This window comes from Muntiacus reevesi, chromosome 3, assembly GCF_963930625.1.
Source record: "Muntiacus reevesi chromosome 3, mMunRee1.1, whole genome shotgun sequence".
NCBI lineage: Eukaryota > Metazoa > Chordata > Mammalia > Artiodactyla > Cervidae > Muntiacus > Muntiacus reevesi.
The window spans coordinates 203,456,159-203,475,537 of NC_089251.1; the positions used below are offsets into that span (position 1 = coordinate 203,456,159).

Consider the following 19,379-nt stretch of genomic DNA (forward strand, 5'->3'; position numbering starts at 1 on the left):
TGACTCATTTATTCATGTAAAAAAAATTGCCATTGAAAACCTACTCTACTAGGCTTTGGGAATACAAGCACCAACAGAACATATTAAGACAGCAGCTTTGATCAAAGGGGGGACTTATTTCCTTCAGGCAGAGGAAGGTTTCAAGATTAGTTAACAGAAATTTAACTGAGCATATTTTTACACCCAACAGATTCTACTAGAAAGGAATCAAGGAAGATTGGACATCATAGTCAACTGGCAAGTATGCTTTGCATGCTTATGTTTACTTTTATTGTCCTGGTTGATTAACTTCTTACTGGGGTACAGAATTCTATTAGGTTAAAATAATTTTTCTTTAGAATTTTGAACATGTTGCTCCATTTTGTTTTAGCGTCCGGTGTTACTCTTGTGAAATCATGACATTTTAATTCTCATTTCTTTGTGACCTGGTCTTTCCTTCTGCAAAATCTTGGCATCTTCTCTTCATAGTTAGTGTTCTGAAATGTCATTATACTGGGCTTTGATGTGGATCACTTTTCCATTCATTATGCCTGGCATTTGGAGGATCTTTCCAATCTTTTATTATTTCTTTGAAAATTCCATCCTCTATTGTCTTCTATTATAGGGTCTGCCCTCCTGGACATTTCCTTCTGTCTATCTTCCAACTCTTCTATTGATTTTCTTGCTGTTGTTCAGTAGCTCAGTTGTGTCTGACTCTTTGTGACCCCATGGACTGCAGCATGCCAGGCTTCCCTGTCCTTCACCATTTCCCAGAGCTTTCTCATAATCATGTCCATTGAGTTGGTAATGCCATGCAACTATCTCATCCTCTGTCATCCCCATCTCCTCCTGCCTTTAATCTTTCCTAGCATCAGGGTCTTTTCAAATGAGTCAGTTCTTCCAATCAAGTGGCCAAAGTATTGGAGCTTCAGCTTCAGCATCAGTCCTTCCAATGAATATTCAAGACTGATTTCCTTTAGGATTGACAGGTTTGATTTCCTTGCAGTCCAAGGGACTCTCAAGATTCTTCTTCAACACCACGGTTCAAAAGTATCAATTCTTTGGTGCTCAGCCTTCTTTATGGTCTGACTCTTACATCCATACATGACTACTGGAAAAACCATAGCTTTGACTAGATGGACCTTTGTTAGCAAAGTAATGTCTCTGCTTTTTAATATGCTGTCTAGGTTGGTCATAGCTTTTCTTACAAGGAGCAAGCATCTCTTAATTTTATGGGTGTAGTCACCATCTGTAGTGATTTTTGAGCCCAAGAAAATAAATTCTGTCACTGTTTCCATTGTTTCCCCATCTATTTGCCATGAAGTGATGGGACCAGATGCCATGATCTTTATTCTTTGAATGTTGAGTTTTAAGCCAGCTTTTTCACTCTCCTCTTTCACTTTCATCAAGAGGCTCTTTAGTTCTTCTTTGTTTTCTGCCATAAGAGTGGTGTCATATGCATATCTGAGGTTATTGTTATTTTTCCTGGCAATCTTGATTCCAGCTTGTGCTTCATCCAGCCTGACATATCACATGATGTACTCAGCACAGAAGTTAAATAAGTAGAGTGACAGTATACAGCCTTGATGTACTCCTTTCCCAATTTTGAAACAGTCCATTGTTCCATATCTGATTCTAACTGTTTCTTCTTGACTTGCATTCAGATTTCTCAGGAGGCAAGTAAGGTGGTCTGGTAGTCCCATCTCTTTAAGAACTTCCACAGTTTGTTGTGATTCACAACAAAGGTTTTACTGCAGCCAGTGAAGCAGAAGTAGATGTTTTTCTGGAACTCTCTTGCTTTTTCGATGATCCAACAGATGTTGGCAATTTGATCTCTGGTTCCTCTGCCTTTTCTAAATCCAGCTTAAACATCTGGAGGTTCTCAGTTCACATACTGCTGAAGCCTAGCTTGGAGAATTTTGAGCTTTACTTTGCTAGCGTGTGAGATGAGTGCAACTGTGCAATAGTTTTAATATTCTTTGACATTGACTTTATTTGGGATTGGAATGAAAACTGACCTGTTCCAGTCCTGTGGCCACTGCTGAGTTTTCCAAATTTGCCTGCATATTGAGTACAGTACTTTCACAGCACCATCTTTTAGGCTTTGAAATAACTTAGCTGGAATTCCATTACCTCTACTAACTTTGTTGGTAGTGATGTTTCCTAAGGCCCACTTGACTTTGTACTCCAGAATGTCTGGCTCTAGGTGAGTGATCACACCATCATGGTCATCTGGGTCATGAAGATCTTTTTTGTATAGTTTTGCTGTGTATTCTTGCCACCTCTTCTTAATATCTTCTGCTTCTGAATTTTTAGTCAGTTTTTTTTAATCGCCAAGAACTTTTTCATATTTGAATTATTAATTATAATTAGTAATGAACTATAATTATATAATTACAGCATACAAGGTTGTTAAGTGAGGCTTTAAAAAATAAATTTGGAGTTGAAAATCCAGGTTTAAAACCCAGAATGTAATGTACCCCATATTCCAAAGAGAAATGCTAGACCATCATATAAGACCCACTATGAGACAGTAAAACAGGTCTTGTTCTCTTAGTCTACTTCTCAACTCAAGTGCATATACGAAGAGAAAGTAAGAAAGTGGAGGGGAGGGAAGGGGGAAGGGAGGGAGGGAGAAAGAGGTTGAGAGCATGGAAGAATCGAAAGAAGGAAGGAAGAAAGAGAGAAAGGAAGGAAACAAGGAAGGAAGAAAGGAAGGAGGGAAGGGAGAAAGGCTAGAGACTTTTCAAAGTGAGTCAAGATTTTTTTAAAGAAATATATACATGGGAGTGGGACCATGTGGATGGTTCTCCTCCCCCCACCCCTTCAGACCCAGCAAGGAGACACTTCTCAACACACACTCAAGTCCCTGGAATTGCCTGCCATGGGTGGAGACCAGCGTCCTGGGCCCCAGCCAGCGTCTGCTAAGCTGCAGACACCTGTGGGCTTGACCTACCTATGCTGCCTCTTAGGCAACCGGCAAAGTTCGGGGAGAGAGTGCTTCAGGGGAGAACTAGATCCATGTCCTCTGGACTGAGGGGTCAGAGGGTGGGGGCAGAGGGATTAGTGCCTTCTAGTCACCTGAGACTGCCTGGTAATACTTGTGTGGAACAAATAAGAGAGTATAGTGGAAGTGGTTTAAATGTTCACACAAGAGAGAAAGAAGGGAAGTGGAATGGATGAGTCCTGAGTTCCAGGAACTAAGTGGAAAACCAGGAAAGTAAGAGCTTGAAAGGGCCCCCCACCACCACCACCTAATAACTCTGCACCAGCAGATGATGAGACATCTGCAACATGGTGTTCCTCTCAATGAAGTGTGGGAAGAACAGAACAAGGTCAAAAGTCCCCTGAGATGGTAGGCAAAAAGTACTACCAGAAAGGATCAGCTTGGGGCAACAGTCACATAGAGGCATCAATGACAGGCAGGATAGCCCAATTAAATAGTTTCCTTCTAATTTCGGCTTCCCTTAGGCATGACATTGGGAGGGACAGAAGCATCAGACAGTGGATGTGGGAATAAGGAGGGTAAGAGTGATAATAGTCCATGAACCCCCACTTTCACTTTGCAGAATTCTGGGTCAGATTCAAGCTAGGAGGGGGAGAAGGTATGAATTGGATGAAAGACTGAAGGTGAAACTAGACTGAACTGTTTAATACCCGAAAAGGAAATGATTCTAACCTCCCAAAGTGCCCATAAGAGCATATGCACAGATCTGATCCAGGTGTGGGGGAAAGGAACTCTAACAACAACTTAAAGAAGAGGGATAGGACGACACCCAGGTTGCCTCCTGCTTGCACCTTATCGAGTATAACTCATTTCATGAACTGGATATAATAGCATGTTTGTTTCCTTCTCCATTCTCTTTGTCCTGTGGAACCATACTTTTGCTATCATTTTATTTGGATTTCAGGGCAAAGAGAAGATGGGCACACATGTCCAGTCCCTTTTCCAACCACAAATCAATGCAACTGCATTTTTTACTCCCAGAGTTTTTCCAAGAATAAGCTAACCTATTGATATTTGAAATGAGAAATCAATAGATGATAGGGTAGTCCCGGATTCCCACGTAAATGCTGGGTGTATTTCACTTACACAAGTCACCTCAGAGAACAGTTTTAACTGTGGTCCACCTGAACTCTTTCGCCAGATCGTTGACTGTCACATCTGCCACCTGGTGGCCACTCTGATGCACACATCATGCTAATGTTACCACGCCTGGCCTACAGCTTTTCATCCATCACCCATCTACACATCCATGATACACTTGTTCAAGGCAGGTTCGGGGTATGAAGATAAACAGAAAACACACATCCCCTTTGTCCTTCCTTGAGGAGCTGACAGTATAATGGGGAGACAAAAAATATTTTAGGGTGATTTGTAAGAGCTAAGGGACTGACGTTCAAGTCTGTATTTTTAACTTTTGTTTTCTCAACTCCAATTTAATAAAAGATACTCATGTCTCTGCCATCTTTTAAAAAAATCCAAATTATCACTTTCCATCAATCATGTACTTCTTACCATCTTATTTCTTTCCTTTACTTCATAAGTAAACTTCTCCAAAGAGGAGTCTATACCCTCTGTCCCCTCTTTCTTGCCGATAATTTAAAGTTTTTAATTTCATTTTCATATATATTATATATATATTTAATTTATTTAATTGGAGGCTAATTACTTTACAATGTTGTAGTGGTTTTTGCCATACACTGACATGAATCAGCCATGGGTGCACATGTGTTCCCCATCCTGAACCCCCCTCCTACTTCCTTCCCCATCCCATCGCTCAGGGTCATCCCAGTGCACCAACCCTGAGCACCTGTCTCATAAATAATTAAAACATGCAGAAAATAATAATGAAATTGTCCAAGTTATCACCCACCTTTATCAAATATTGACATTATATCATACTTGTCTTAGATCTTCTTTCCCCAAGAAATAAAGCAGTAGAGATAGAAAAGATGCTCTGTGGTCATGCTTCCCGCTTTGTTCCTAATCCATCTCCTCGCTGCCCCCAGGGAGAATCACAATCATGAGCATAATTCCCATGCAGTTTTCTATGCTTTAAGTTCATATTTGTGTATCCATAGCATTGAATAATATTATTCTGAATGGTTGTAAATTCAGAAAATCATTATGAAAGTTGCTTTCCTTAAAAATTCAACTTTGTATTTTTCATATTTATCCATAGTCAAACATACAACTCTAGTTCATTTTCACCACTGGATATTAAACCATGGCATGAGGATATCCCAAATTATATATATCCGGTCTTCATTTGATGACTATGTAGGTCACAGTCAGTATTTTTCTATCCCAAACAATGCTTGCCATGAACAATCATGTGTACATCTCCTTGCTCACGTGTGTAGTTCTTGAAAAGAGGCCCCTCTGTCCTGCCCCTGTTCTGGAAAGTGAGGAAGAAGCTCCCCAAGAGTTATTGAGGGTCTTTGCCAGCCCATCACACCCTCTGCTGGAGACAAGAAAGATCACTGCCCTGAGCACTGGATTCAGTCCTCTATCCACACAACCTGAGAACAGCAGTTACTTACCTGCCGAGTTGACGCCACCGTGTAATGAGTCTACTTCTGAGCATCCAGAACTACAACAATATTATTCTTTCTCTACTAATATAACTCTGATTTCTTTTTTTCTTACTTTTATTGCTATTAAGTAATGGTTCAAATAGGGTTTCCCTGGTGGCCCAGCTGCAAAGAATCTGCCTGCAATGCAGGAGCCACAGAAAACTCAGGTTCTACCCCTGGGTTGGGAAGATCCCCTGAAGGAAGCCGTGACAACCCACTCCAGTATTCTTGCCTAGAGAATCCCAAAGCTAGAGAAACCTGGCAGGCTATGGTCTGCTGGCTGGGCTGGGTTTGGCAGGGTTGGGTCTCAGGCCCTCTCCCTCCTCTGTTTCTTGTTCAAGAGCCCAGGCAGAAGGAACTGTGTCTGCATGGGTATATTCTTATAATGGACAGAATGAACAGAAGAATTCTTAGTATCTCTGCCCAGAACCAGCACAATCTCATATCTTCCCACACTCTTCCAGCCAAATCAATTCTTTTGACTCAAAGTCAATACAGGACACTTGACATCCATGGTAGCTGGATGCTAAATTGTTGGTAATCCCTCCCAGCCACTGTGAAAACTGCAAATTCTCCTTGGGTGCTGAATCACGCCCCCTCACTCCCACTGAGAACCTGTCTCAGTGACTGGCATGCAGCAGACATTCAATGGATATTTGATATCCATTGGGGACATTTCAGCAAAATTAACTTTGCCGAACTGCCCTCCAGAACCCTTGAAAATTTTATTCAGTGATGAGGGAGTGTTATAGCAATTAGTTTACTGTCCTTACAACATTATTTCTTCCATGCAAAGGTTACAACTTTTTAATGTGAAGCTTTGGATTTTTTTCTTTTCATATACTTAGTGACAATTGCTTTGAGTATTTCTCTATTCAAGTCTTCGGCTCATTTTTCTATTAAATTTTTCTTCCTCATTTACAAGAACTCTTGTCACGGGTAAGGAATGTGTTCCTAGTTTGTCTTTTAAATGTTTTAATGATTTTCTGACGGGCAGACACTACTAATATTTACATAGCCTCATCTCTTACCCTTTCCTTTCCTGGTCTGCTGCAGTGAACATTTTTACTGACAACATGGTATTTGCACCAAAAGCATATATACTATAATGTATTTCCCCACTCCCTTTTAGTGGGCTATTTACATGGTTTCCAGGTTTTTCTCTTATAAATAATATTATGATGAAGACCACCTTTTTTTTTAAAGGTTTCTTTTTAATGTGGACCATTTTTTTAAAGTCTTTATTGAATTTGTTACAATATTGTTTCTATGCTGTCTTGGTTTTCCTGCAGTGAGGCATTGTGTGATCTTAGCTCCCCAACCAGGGATCGAACCCACACCCCCTGCGTTGGAAGGCAAAGTCTTAACCACTGGACCACCAGGGAAGTCCTATGATGAAGATCTTGTACTTAAGTCTTAGTAGTGGAAGTATCACGTCCAAGGATATTTTTTCAGTTCTTGATACAGTCTGTCAAATTATTACTGATACTCTGCTTTCCAGGCCTCACACTCTAGATTCCCCAACCTGAGAATCAACACTTCAGATCTTCACCTGCTAGTCAGCCACGCCCCAGGCCCTGCTGAGGAGCCCTTAGCAGCCAGCCTTGGTCGGCAGCTGGCAAGGTGAGGGGGGTGGCGTGGGATGGGTGAGAGCGGGTCTGGAGAGGCAAAGAGAGGTTTCCAGAACACCGTAGATGCTCCTTCTGTCTGGAATGCCCTTCCCTGAGAGCTTCCCATAGCACCTTCTTGAGGCTGGAGTCTCCCCTCAAATGTCTCCCAAGAACACTATCCTGACCCTTTTAACTAGAAGATGGACATGCTGTCGGCTCTAAAGGAGCCTCTGACTCCAACGCATTAACCCTTATCGTATTACACTGTTTCTTTTTCTTGAAGACCACTTACATCTATCCGATACTAACTTATTAATTTACGTACTTAATTGCTGTCACTAATCATCTCGCCTGGTTTGCTAACTGCAGTATATCCAGCATCAGGAAATAGTCTCTGGCACAAAAAGAGTGATTCTCGAATTGGCTGCTCACCGAAGTCACCTGTGAAGTTTTAAAAATTCACTTCCTCCCCAAATAGAAATGTATAATGTCAATTTTATCAAGAAAAAGTTGGATATCATTTTCTACAGGAGATACAGACTATAACAGATGTTCTCAAGCATTTGCTCATCGCTGTGTAGTTGGATCTTTGTCAAGTCCTTGCTAATGTTGCTAGTAGAGTGTGGTTGTGAAAATGATGGAAATTGTTGGAATTCTTTAATAAAAGTATCATGTTTGGAAAAATGCAGTAGAACTCATCCAAGTGTGTGTGTGTGTGTGTGTGTGTGTGTGTGTGTGTGCGTGCATGCACATGCTGGATTGGGTCCGAAAGCAGAAAGTGTGTGTGTGTGTGTGTGTGTGTATGTGTGTGTGTGTGTGCATGTGCACATGCTGGGTTGGGTCTGAAAGCAGAAAGTGTGTGTGTGTGTGTGTGTGTGTGTGTGTGTGTGTGTGTGCGTGCGTGCACATGCTGGGTTGCGTCTGAAAGCAGAGGGGGTTAGGTTTGCTTGTGCCTCTACTTTTGGTGCACAAAAAAGAGTGCATGATTGGTGCACTGTTGGTGCCCCTATTTTTTACTACGGAAATATGACATGCTTAATATAGGATGTGCGTTGTAAAATTTTGCTGTGTGAGAACAGATCAGCATACAATTAAGGATTTTCAAGAAGAATTCACTTAACTTAGAGACTTTTAGTTTGTTTATGGATCTTAAATTTTGTGTGCCACGGTAAATTAAAAAGAAACCTAACAATAACAATATAGTCACTAATTACTATCACGTTGCCCTGGTTCATATACCTGCATTGTTTTGTGTATAAACAATATACTCCAAGGAAAGAATTCAGTACTCATGTTTCCTTCCAGATCCATTAAACCAGAATTTCTGGAGGTGGAACCAAGGTATTGGTAACTTTTAAAACTCCCTTGGTGATTCTAAAGTGCAACCAAGTTTGAAAGCCACCAATGTTAAAGGAACTCAGGAATATTTGTTGGATTGATGGTTGGATGGCTGAATGACAGAAGGATAAAAGGACACTGTGAATCAGAAATCTGAGGCTCGAGTTCCAGCACTGCCAATAATGTGCTATGCAGCCTAAATCGTGTCATTCTATTTTTCTAAACACCTATAGCTACCTTCCAAGTTCCTACTTCAAGACTTTACAATTCCCCTTCTTGGTTACAGCAAGGGCCCAAGAATGGAAAAGCTGCAAGAAACATGAGAACAGCATGTTTGAGGCTTTATAAAAATGCACCCAGAATAAAGATGACCCTAACAGAAAGCTCTTTACCATGGCAACCTTTTACCTAGAAAAGGAAAGTATCTGCAAGATTCCTGAGAATCGCACACTTAGAAGAACATCACACATCTCTGTACTGGATGTGCAGAGGAGGGACAGACTGATCCCTAATCCCCAAATATCCCAGTTGGGAAGTAAAATGTGTGTATGGGTACCCTGAGCCAGAAGGGGAGAGATGCACTTATCTGAGTCCCCACAAACCTCCTTCTGACATAGTCTGTTTGAGGCCTTCTCCAAGGTAAACATGAGCTACTCAAACTTTCTTGACTACTGACGTGCTGAATCTTTGGGAAAAAGGTAGGGGTGGGGGTCACACTGCCACCCTGATTCTGCTACTGTTCATCTACACAGACAGTAAAACCATACGGTTTCCTACTGGGAAAGACAGCTGCTCATGTTTATTTAAAGCATGACAAAGGCATTTACAACAGGGAACTCCTGTGTGGCCTACCTGATTCCTATTATTCTTCAGGTCCTGTTCCCCAGGCTGCTTTAAATACAGCTTTCTGCTGTGGGAGTTAGCGCTATATGTCCCTTGGCATCAGTACATGCCTGGTCATTCAACAGTGGCTACAAATTATCCACCTTTAGTCCCCCTCATCCTATGCCATCTCAGGGAAGGACAGTTTTAAGCCTACAAAAATAACTCACATGCTAGTAAAGTAATGCTCAAAATTCTCCAAGCCAGGCTTCAACAGTACGTGAACCGTGAAACTCCAGATGCTCAAGCTGGTTTTAGAAAAGGCAGAGGAATCAGAGATCAAATTGCCAACATCCTCTGGAGCATCAAAAAATCAAGAGAGTTCCAGAAAAACATATATTTCTGCTTTATTGACTATGCCAAAACCTTTGACTTTGTGGATCACCACAAACTGTGGATAATTCTTAAAGAGATGGGAATACCAGACTACCTGACCTGCCTCTTGAGAAATCTGTATGCAGGTCAGGAAGCAACAGTTAGAACTGGACATGGAACAACAGACTAGTTCCAAATAGGAAAAGGAGTACATCAAGGCTGTATATTGTCACCCTGCTTATTTAACTTATATGCAGAGTGCATCATGAGAAACGTTGGGCTGGATGAAGCACAAGCTGGAGTCAAGATTGCTGGGAGAAATATCAATAACCTCAGATATGCAGGTGACACCAACCTTATGGCAGAAAGTGAAGAACTAAACAGCTTCTTGGTGAGAGTGAAAGAGGAGGGTGGAAAAGTTGGCTTAAAACTCAACATTCAGAAACTAAGATCATAGCATCTGGTCCCATCACTTCATGGCAAATAGATAGGGAAACAATGGACACAGTGACAGACTTTATTTTTGGGGGCTCCAAAATCTTTGCAGATGGTGACTGCAGCCATGAAATTAAAAGATGCTTGCTCCTTGGAAGAAAAGTTATGACCAACCTAGACAGCATATTAAAAAGCAGAGACATTACTTTGCCAACAAAGGTCCATCTAGTCAAGGCTATGGTTTTTCCAGTAGTCATGTATGGATGTGAGAGTTTGACTATAAAGAAAGCTGGGCACCGAAGAACTGATGCTTTTTGAACTGTGGTGTTGGAGAAGACCCTTGGGAGTCCCTTGGAGTGCAAGGAGATCCAACCAGTCCATCCTAAAGGAGATCAGTCCTGAATATTCACTGGAAGGACTGATGCTGGAGCTGAAACTCCAATCCTTTGGCCACCTGATGCGAAGAACTGGCTCATTGGAAAACACGCTGAAGCTGGTAAAGATTGAAAATAAGTGGAGAAGGGGATGACAGAGGATGAGATGGTTGGATGGCATTATCAACTCAATGGACATGAGTTTGAGTAACCAACATGAGTTGGTGATGGACAGGGAGGCCTGGTGTGCTGCAGTCTATGGGGTCGCAAGGAGTCGGACATGACTGAACAACTGAACTGAACTGAAGAAGTTATGAAAGTGGGCACCTTAGACATTGTTTCCCTGGCTTCACAGTGGATAAGAGTAAACTGCCACACAACACAGGCAAGACTGGCCTCATACCATAATTTGCATATTCAAATTTCTCAACTTACTGCTAAATAGTGTTATCAATATTTACTAAGTATATTTTAAAAGGAAATGGTCGTTCATACGATGCTTCCAACCTCTTGTAAACTCTGGTTCCAGAGAAATCTCTCCTCTGTCAAGAAAACGCCCGGGAGGAGTGCAAAAGTCGCAGAGAATTTCTTCAAGGCAAACATTAACTATATTGTAATTAGCCTCCAACTAATAAAAATAAATGGAAAAAAAACATTAACTGAGTACCTGCTTTTTAAGATGCTAGGGATGCAGAGAGGAACACATACACACACAACCTCTTTGAGTTCAAGGGACTCACAGCCTCACACTCCTCACTCGGCCCCTCCCACCCAACGCACTCACAGAGGAAACTTTTCTACAGGAAAAGTTTTCACATGTCACCTCTTTCTTCATCGCTTAAAGAAGAAAAAAATAATAATTATAGAGCCGGTGCCCAAGGCTTGTGGCTAGGTACATAACTCCTTTATATAAATGCTATTCTCTGGGACAGACAAGGTGTGCTTCAGGTAAATGGTGTAACTAAAATGACATCATTACAGGAGTTGCATCCTCAGAGATGTCCTTCCTCTCAGGAAGAACAAGAAACCGAGGGTAGTTAGGGTGAGTGAACACGACGCACCCACTGCCTGGAGGGAAGCAGGGAATCCTTTTTGGGGGACTCGGTTCCCTGGTCCGTATATCAAGAAGTTTGCCCGAGTGTGTGCAACTCAGGGGACACCCCGATTCTGAACTAGAACCAGCCCGGGTCTGAATCGCCAAGTTGATCATTGCTCAAGCCTTGATCCGGGAGCAACCGGGCTTCCGAAGTCCCACTTGGGGCATCCGATGCCTGCGAGAAGCAGAGACGGGAGGCAGGACGCAAACCTTCCCCAAGATTGAGGAGTGATCCCTTTATAAAGCACCTCTGAGGAACACGCAGAGCCCGGGCGCGAAGCCACGCGGAACGGGGACCGCGTCAGGCGCGGAGAACCGCACCTCCTCGCCGGCGTGGGTCCCGGCCTCGCCCGAGGCCGCCCTCGCGCAGGCGCAGGCGCGCAGCGCTCTCGCCCAGCGCGCATGCTCCGCCGAGCCGCGGCGCTCCCGGCTCCCGGCGGCGGCGGCGGCGGAGGCAGCGGCGGCGGCGGAGGAAGTTTCCGCTCCGCACTCCACCCCGGTAGCAGCTTCGGGCCCGGGGACAGCTTCCTCCGGACGCTCCGCGGGCTTCGCTGCGGCCCCACGGCGGTCCGACGGGATCATGGGGTTGTCAAAGGGGCCGGAAGGCCAGGGTCTCCCGGAGGTAAGGAACCCCTCCTCCCTCCCTGACACGTCCGGGTTCCCGAGCGAGGGCCGAGCCTGCGGCGGCGCGGGCGCGGGGGCATCCGGCAGCGTTTGGGGCTCCCCGCCTCCTTACTCAGCTGTGTCCGCCTCCCCAAGCACCGGCCCTGTCCGCTGGGGGCCGAGCTAGTTCCCCGGTGTGGACATGGGCGGAGACCAACTTCAAACGGTGCCGGGTCTCCTGGGACGGAGGGCGCCTTCCCGGGCCGGTGCCTGCGCCGACGCTGCCCCAGGCGTCCTGGGGCCCGGGGTCCCACCTCTCTGGCTGCCTCTGGCAGTCTCCCCCGGACCCCCGGCGCCGCTCGGCTCGCCCCGAGGACCGAGGCTCCTGCGCCCAGTAGTCACGAGACGCGCGCTGGGACGGTCCGGGCTCGGGTTGTGCAAGGGGCGGTGACCTTGTGGCGCCTACCGCCGCCTCCCCGGCCCACGGGGTCCTGGCGGCCGGCACCCGCCGCCCTGGTGTCGGGGCGGGACTGCCTCCCTGCGTTTGTCCCCACGTCGGGCCAGGCTGGCTGGAGGAAGTTTGGGAGCCGGGCGCGCTGCAGGTCGTGTCCCGCCGGGTCAGAGCACCGCGGTGTCCGCGGCGGAGACGCGCCCTCCTTCCGCGCGGAGTGGCCGGGCGGAAACGTCGCTGCTTCTGCAGAAGGTAGAGCGCGTGCCTCTCCTTCCAGAGGTGTTCGTTATTAAGTACTCAGTCGATCCCGAGGGACAGGGTGATCAGCGGTTTCTGGATTTATACACGCATTACCTGGGAGGAGAGGAAAAGTGCATTTCCTTTTGGCTGCAAAGATCACTTAGCTAGACGGTTTGCATCAGTGCTCTGTTCCAGTTGATTTACTCAACAGCTAGTCTAGTTTACTAGATTCTTGAAAGAAATGGAGTCCATACTGCGCCTCTGTCCCCTTCCTGAGGTTCTGAAGCAGGTATTTGTCAGACGGACTGATTGCTTGACATGGTGCGTGGTCCCTTCACACTTAACTGCCTGGGGCCTGTCTTGCTTCTTTGCCTTACTCCCCAAATGCTTAGTTCTTAAATCCCACTAGTACCATTTATTGAGGGATCACTGTTCTGTGCATAAAAGCTGGAGATGTAGTGATTGCAGAACAGACTTAATCTGTCAGTGTTTGCTCCCAGAATGCGAATCCATTTCATCATCTTCAGAAAACCTAGCAAGTGTAATGTCAGAACCCTTCTGTTAGGTAACTCTTGACATGCAAGTTGCTTTGATGGACCAGGGTTTGTGAAGACTAGAATCTGTTCTGTGATTTGATTTGATATTTCTTTTTTTGCCTTTTTAAGTTCTAGGCTCTCATCAGGTTTTTGCCTGGCCCTTTGCGTGGACTCTGTCTGGTCTCCCAGGTTCTAACTTAAATCCCTTCAGTTCTTTGCCCCAGTGTACCACCAGTAGGGTCTTTCTAGAAAAAACCCAACTTGCACCTCCTCTGTCCTTTGTTTAACCCTTCGCTGTCAGGAGACTGGGTCTAATTTGTCGCTTTTCCAAGTTCCTGACAATTAGGAGGCAAACAGGATTCACGTAGTTCAAAGACTAGTATGTATGAATATGAATAGTATGTGTCATTAAGCTGTCACTAGTCCGGTTATTTCATTAAATGTAATTTTGTAAAAGCTTTTATGTATGTGAAGGAAAGAGAGATAGCTAGATGTGGCCCTGCCTTCCAGCTTACGTGAACTATGGTCCAAGACAACTGACAGTTTAGTGTTCTTAGTTTAAGAGCTCACAGCATTTCTTTTTATTAGAATTTTAGTTTTAAGAGTTGGATGTATTACCCAGCCTGGTGATGTTTTATGGCTTCAAGCTAGAGTATTCTTTCACTCACTGCATATTAGCTAGTGACCCTTTAGCATTTTGTTTTAATGTTAACCTATGAAGTGGATTTGGTGTCTTAACATTCCCCATTCATTGTCTTGTGCAAGAAAATGACTTCACAGGGTGCATTGCAGAAGTACACTTCTCCTTTCTGGGGGTGGGTGGATGGGAAGCGTGGGCCGTGCACTGGTCAAGGGGTGGGCAGTGGGTGCCCGTTAGGTATGAGGTGCGGCAGGGAGGACCCTCCCGGGTCGTCCTGATGTGTTGTCCTCTTCTCGGAGGGTCTTCATGATATGTGATTGAACAAATGAAGGGTTCCTTTTTTACATCCCAGGAGTTTTAAGAAAATACTTACATTATCCCATTTTCCTTTTCTGTTCTATTTTTGTGAACCATAGCTGTGCTTTATTTTCTCTTATTTGAATCTCTCAACTTGTAGATGATTCTCAACCATCACAGACCTTTTGCAAGGAAGAGAAGGTGTGAATAATTAATATTTTTGCATGTCTCCTAGGAATTAGTGAATGCTAACCTTCAGAATCTTTGCTAACCTGGACCAGGATCATTTGAGAGGGAAGTGAAATGAGCAGTGTCGCAAGGCTTTCCCCTCCATCACTGCCTGTTGCAGGAGATAAACAGTCTCTTTAATAATTCCATGTTCAACGATGTGTTAACATGTGTGCTCCTCCTGAAAGTTTGTACTTTAAAATAAACTTGACTTTCCATTATCAGTGTCATGATTGTGAAAACATGTTGTTAATCCGTGACTGGCTTAGGTCATGGAGCTTATATGGTTGATGGTTAAGCATGTCATTCCATGTTTAGTAAGTGTGTCCGTGGAGCCTAACACTGTTCAGAACACAGAGATAAACATGGGTGGCTAATGGATGGAATATATGCCACCCCCCACCCAACCAGCTAATAGTCTATTTGGAAAGACAGGCATGCCACTCAGAAGAGGTTGGTAATTGTATGAATGACAGACTCTAAATAAAATAGAGATGCAAAGGAATGACCATTTTAAGCTGCAGAGCTGACATTGAATGGGAGCTGGAGTTTGAAGGTGGTGTCTGGGCGGTTGGAGAATATCAGGAGAACAGTGAAGGAATGGCCACCACTGTGTCTGGATTGTTTTGGTGGGAGGTAAAGGATGGAGCTGAAAAGATAGGTTGCAACCCAAGATCTGAATGCAAAGCCAAGACATTTGGAACTTGTCTGGTAGTCAGTGAGTGATGCCTTAATGATGAGGGCTGGGTGCTAAACTAAAGAGGGGTGATGAGAAAGCTTGATTTAGGAAGGAATGAGCAGGATAGACTAATAGGAAAGAAAGATTGAGAGGCAGTTGCCATTGTCCTGGCATGACATGCAAATGGAAGATAGGATAAATGTGAGTTGCATAATTAAGGAAGATTTAGCAGGCATTTTTAGCTAAAGGGAATAGTCAGAGGTGGATATAAGGCTATGAACCAGGATATCTTGACATTGTTTTCTATAGAGAGGCAGTTGTTTATTTTCTGCAATAATGGAAGACAGGAAAGGCACAGTTCAGTAAAGTGTATGGAGGCAAAAGTACTAGTCTATTTAGATGTATTGAACTTGGACTTAACAGCCTGAAGTGAAGGTAGGATATAAATAAAGAATGTTTAAATCAAATCACTATCTAAATGTATCAAGTAAATATTATTTTTAAGCAGCTCTGTTACATGGTAGTAATCACCCTGTAATATGTCTTGTGTTGAAAGCCTTCCTTATATTTGCTGGAGAGATCAAAGAGCAGAGGGGGCCACATGATTGAATTCTTTGTTCTTGCCCCTCTTGTCGGTAACTTCTAGAACCAAGATGAGTGTAAAGTTCAAACAAAACCAACCACCTGTTCCATCTTAAAGTAGTTTATAATGCAGTTGAGAAGCTGCTATATAAGTCACATGTTAGAAAGCGGGGTGGTAGATGTGCCGAAGTCTTCCTCTCCCTGGATTCCTTCAGCCCCTGCTGAACATAAACCTGTGCATGTCTTCTCCCCATCTGTGATGGTTAACCGCTTGTTGAGCAAGGACCTTGTTTTGTGTGACTCTGGCAGCACTGTGTCCCCCACGCTACTGCATGAACACAGTGATAACTGCCAGTGTCATATGCTCCCTGGCAGTGAGTCCATGCTCTCAGGGAATATACCTGGTGTTCCTTTATTCAAGGTAGCTTTTATCAGCCTTTTGCTTTCATTTTAGGTAGAAACAAGAGAAGATGAAGAGCAGAATGTCAAGTTGACTGAAATTCTGGAGCTCTTGGTTGCAGCTGGGTATTTCAGGGCAAGAATTAAGGGCTTATCACCTTTTGACAAGGTAAGAGGAAATCTTTCTAACCATTAGGGTAGTCTTTGTCAGGATGTCATGGTTTACCGTGGAAAGGAAGAAGAGATTGTATTTTTCTTTCTATGTATCCATGTTGCATTTCTCCAGGATTCAGATTCGCTATGGAAGTGTTTGTTTCCCATTAAAAGAAAATACTCATGTATCAGTAAAATACACCTTCAAGTCCTTTTGTGCAGGAAGATTTGAGAAATACAAATAAGCAAAATAAATAGTTTCTCCTTTCAAGGAGCTTAAAGTTTGGGTGGGAAGATAAAGCTTGTAAGATAAAGTAATTTGAGTTAATAGGGAGCTATCCCAGGTTGATAAAGCTGATAAAGAATCTGCCTACAATGCGGGAGACCTGGGTTTGATCCCTGGGTTGGGAATATCCCCTGGAGAAGGGAATGGCTACCCACTCCAGTATTCTGGCCTGGAGAATTCCATGGACTGTAGAGTCCATGGGGTCACCAAGAGTTGGATACAGCTGAGCAACTTTCACTTTCACTTTCATCCCTAGTTGGGATGCTCACAGATAGTTGCAAGGTATTCTCTGGGCTCTGAATGCTAGGTTTGGAGAAGGAAGAAGTCGCTGTTGGATGAAGTCATTTAATTCGGCAGAACCTTGAACAGTTCTTACACATGAGGAATAGAAGTAGGGTTGAGAGCACAAGGATAAGAACATAGACCTTGTACTCACAGAGCCTGACTTCTGAAGGGTAGGGAAGACAGACAGTAAGCCAGTACACATGGAATAACTGGTGCAATTCATTAAGTGCCTCAATGACTGTGCACAGAAGTGAGGCGTCCAGATCAAACGGGACATGCCGGGCAAGCTTCCTGGTAGAAGGAAGCATTGAGCTCCCCAGTGGGCCAAAGCCCTGTCTCCACGTAACAGGCTCTTTTGTAATACAGATGTGTAGGTCTCAGCCTTTGAAATTCTGGTTTGTTAGGTGTGGGCTGGGACTGGAATCTGTATTTTATTAGGCATCTCGCATGAGTCTACAGTATAGCCAGGGATAAGATTCATTGTTGATCTTTTCTGAGATCAGGCTGTGTCTATGAAGGTTTTGTTTCAAAAGGATTTTTAGCCTTTGTCTCATTTGCATCTGAGAGAAGTCCCATGGCAAAATAAGAGTACAGATTCTCATCTCCTTTAGGCAGAAGAAAAAATGGGATGTATGGAAATTAAGTAACAAGCCACAGAATGTCCCCCCTGCTGCCCACATATCTGGTCCATAAAACTCGTAATTCCTCTGCAGTCTTGCACTTGACTGTAACTGGATTAAGGCTTCTCTCAGCTGAGAGTTAATGTCCGTCCCCGTTGGTATAAAGAGAATCTATGCATCACACATCCATTTAGTCTTAGAAGGCAGCTTCTCAGTCCCCTAACCACATGTTTCAGGTGCTCAGTAACCATGTGTGGCTGACAGCACCACACTAAACGATGTGGATACAGACTGTTCCTGTCCTGGCAGAAAGCTTTATCCAGCAGTGCTATTTAGATGGGAGAAGGCAATGGCACCCCACTCCAGTACTCTTGCCTGGAAAATCCCATGGACGGAGGAGCCTGGTAGGCTACAGTCCATGGGGTCGCTAAAAGTCAGACACGATTGTGCGACTTCACTTTCACTTTTCACTTTCACGCATTGGAGAAGGAAATGGCAACCCACTCCAGTGTTCTTGCCTGGAGAATCTCAGGGATGGGGGAGCCTGATGGGCTGCCATCTATGGGGTCGCACAGAGTCGGGCACGACTGAAGCGACTTAGCAGCAGCAGCAGCTGTTTAGATGAGTTGCAGTGGATGGAGCCAGGACACATATTGTCTCTCTCTGAGGATACACAATTTTGTATATAAAAACTGTTTCTATTTTATCTGCCTTACACGTCTTCCCTTCTTCCTAAACTAGGGAGAGAAAATAGGTTTTTTTTTTTTATGTCTTGCAGGTGGTGGGAGGAATGACCTGGTGCATCACCACTTGCAACTTTGACGTGGATGTTGATTTACTCTTTCAGGAGAACTCTACAATAGGTCAGAAAATGTAAGTTATTGGGCTTTCCATGGATTAGCCTAAACAGTGAGAAAGGAGATAAATCTTGAGCATTTGCTCTGTGCCAAAGGTTGTGTTAGATGCCTCACTCATGGACTAAAAGAAGCCAAGGTCACACAGCTAACACATGAGAGTCATCTAATATTATTATAATGGTAATAGGCTATTTCTGGTGTTTTTTGTTGATCAAAATTTCTGTTGATTGCTTGAGTATCTCCTTCCAAAGTCATTGAATTTGGATGGAAGTTGGATAGTTGAAGGGAGGGGAATCTTTCCCTCCCTGTTGCTTCTGCATAAGGCAGAGCCTCACTTTGCCTGTGTCCTTGCCAAAGACATCCTGGAAGGGTGCCCTGGCTGATCTTCTGTTGCTCACCAGGGACTTGGTGATTTCATGAGATCATTGGGATCCCAGTTTTGCCCAGCCCTGCCAGTGGGCAGCTGTGTGACCTTGGGCAAGCCTTCCTTTATGTATAGAAAGAGGGTTTGTCATCTCAGATCTATAGGATTCTGTGACTTACTTACTGATTTTTCTGAAGCCTTGTCCTCCCCTAAATGGACTAAAGATGGTTTATAATGCATAGGGGAGCAGTAATAGTGGAAAAGTGAAGCAAAGTAAAGGGGTAAAGAAGGGAAGGAAAGGCAGAGTTGTGCGTAAGGAACCCAACTGTGAGGAGCCAAAAGGCCCTGCTTTCCTAAGGATGGGACACAGATTTGACTGAAAAGAAGGAAAAAACACGAAAAGAAGAAAAAATAAATTATCCAATTTATACTTTCCATATAGTAGAAGAAAAACAAGTCCCTGGGAATCACCAGAACCCTTAACGCTAGGCCAGAAGGCATCCTTGGCTCCCTGTTAAGGAGTTGATGCTGTTTGACACAGTAATGCCGT

At 44.1% G+C, this 19,379-nt stretch overlaps 1 protein-coding gene across 2 annotated transcripts in view; it reads left to right on the forward strand.

Annotated features, from left to right (window-relative positions):
* Positions 1 to 12,032: 12,032 nt before the first annotated feature.
* The window catches only part of CCDC93 (coiled-coil domain containing 93), a 104,798-nt gene continuing 97,451 nt past the window's right edge, over positions 12,033 to 19,379 (forward strand). For both annotated transcript variants that reach the window (XM_065931407.1, XM_065931408.1), the window contains exons 1-3: positions 12,033 to 12,231; positions 16,320 to 16,433; positions 18,387 to 18,481. In XM_065931407.1, the coding sequence (XP_065787479.1) occupies positions 12,190 to 12,231; positions 16,320 to 16,433; positions 18,387 to 18,481 (251 nt within the window). In that variant the 5' untranslated portion in view covers positions 12,033 to 12,189. The remainder of the gene's footprint in view (positions 12,232 to 16,319; positions 16,434 to 18,386; positions 18,482 to 19,379) is intronic.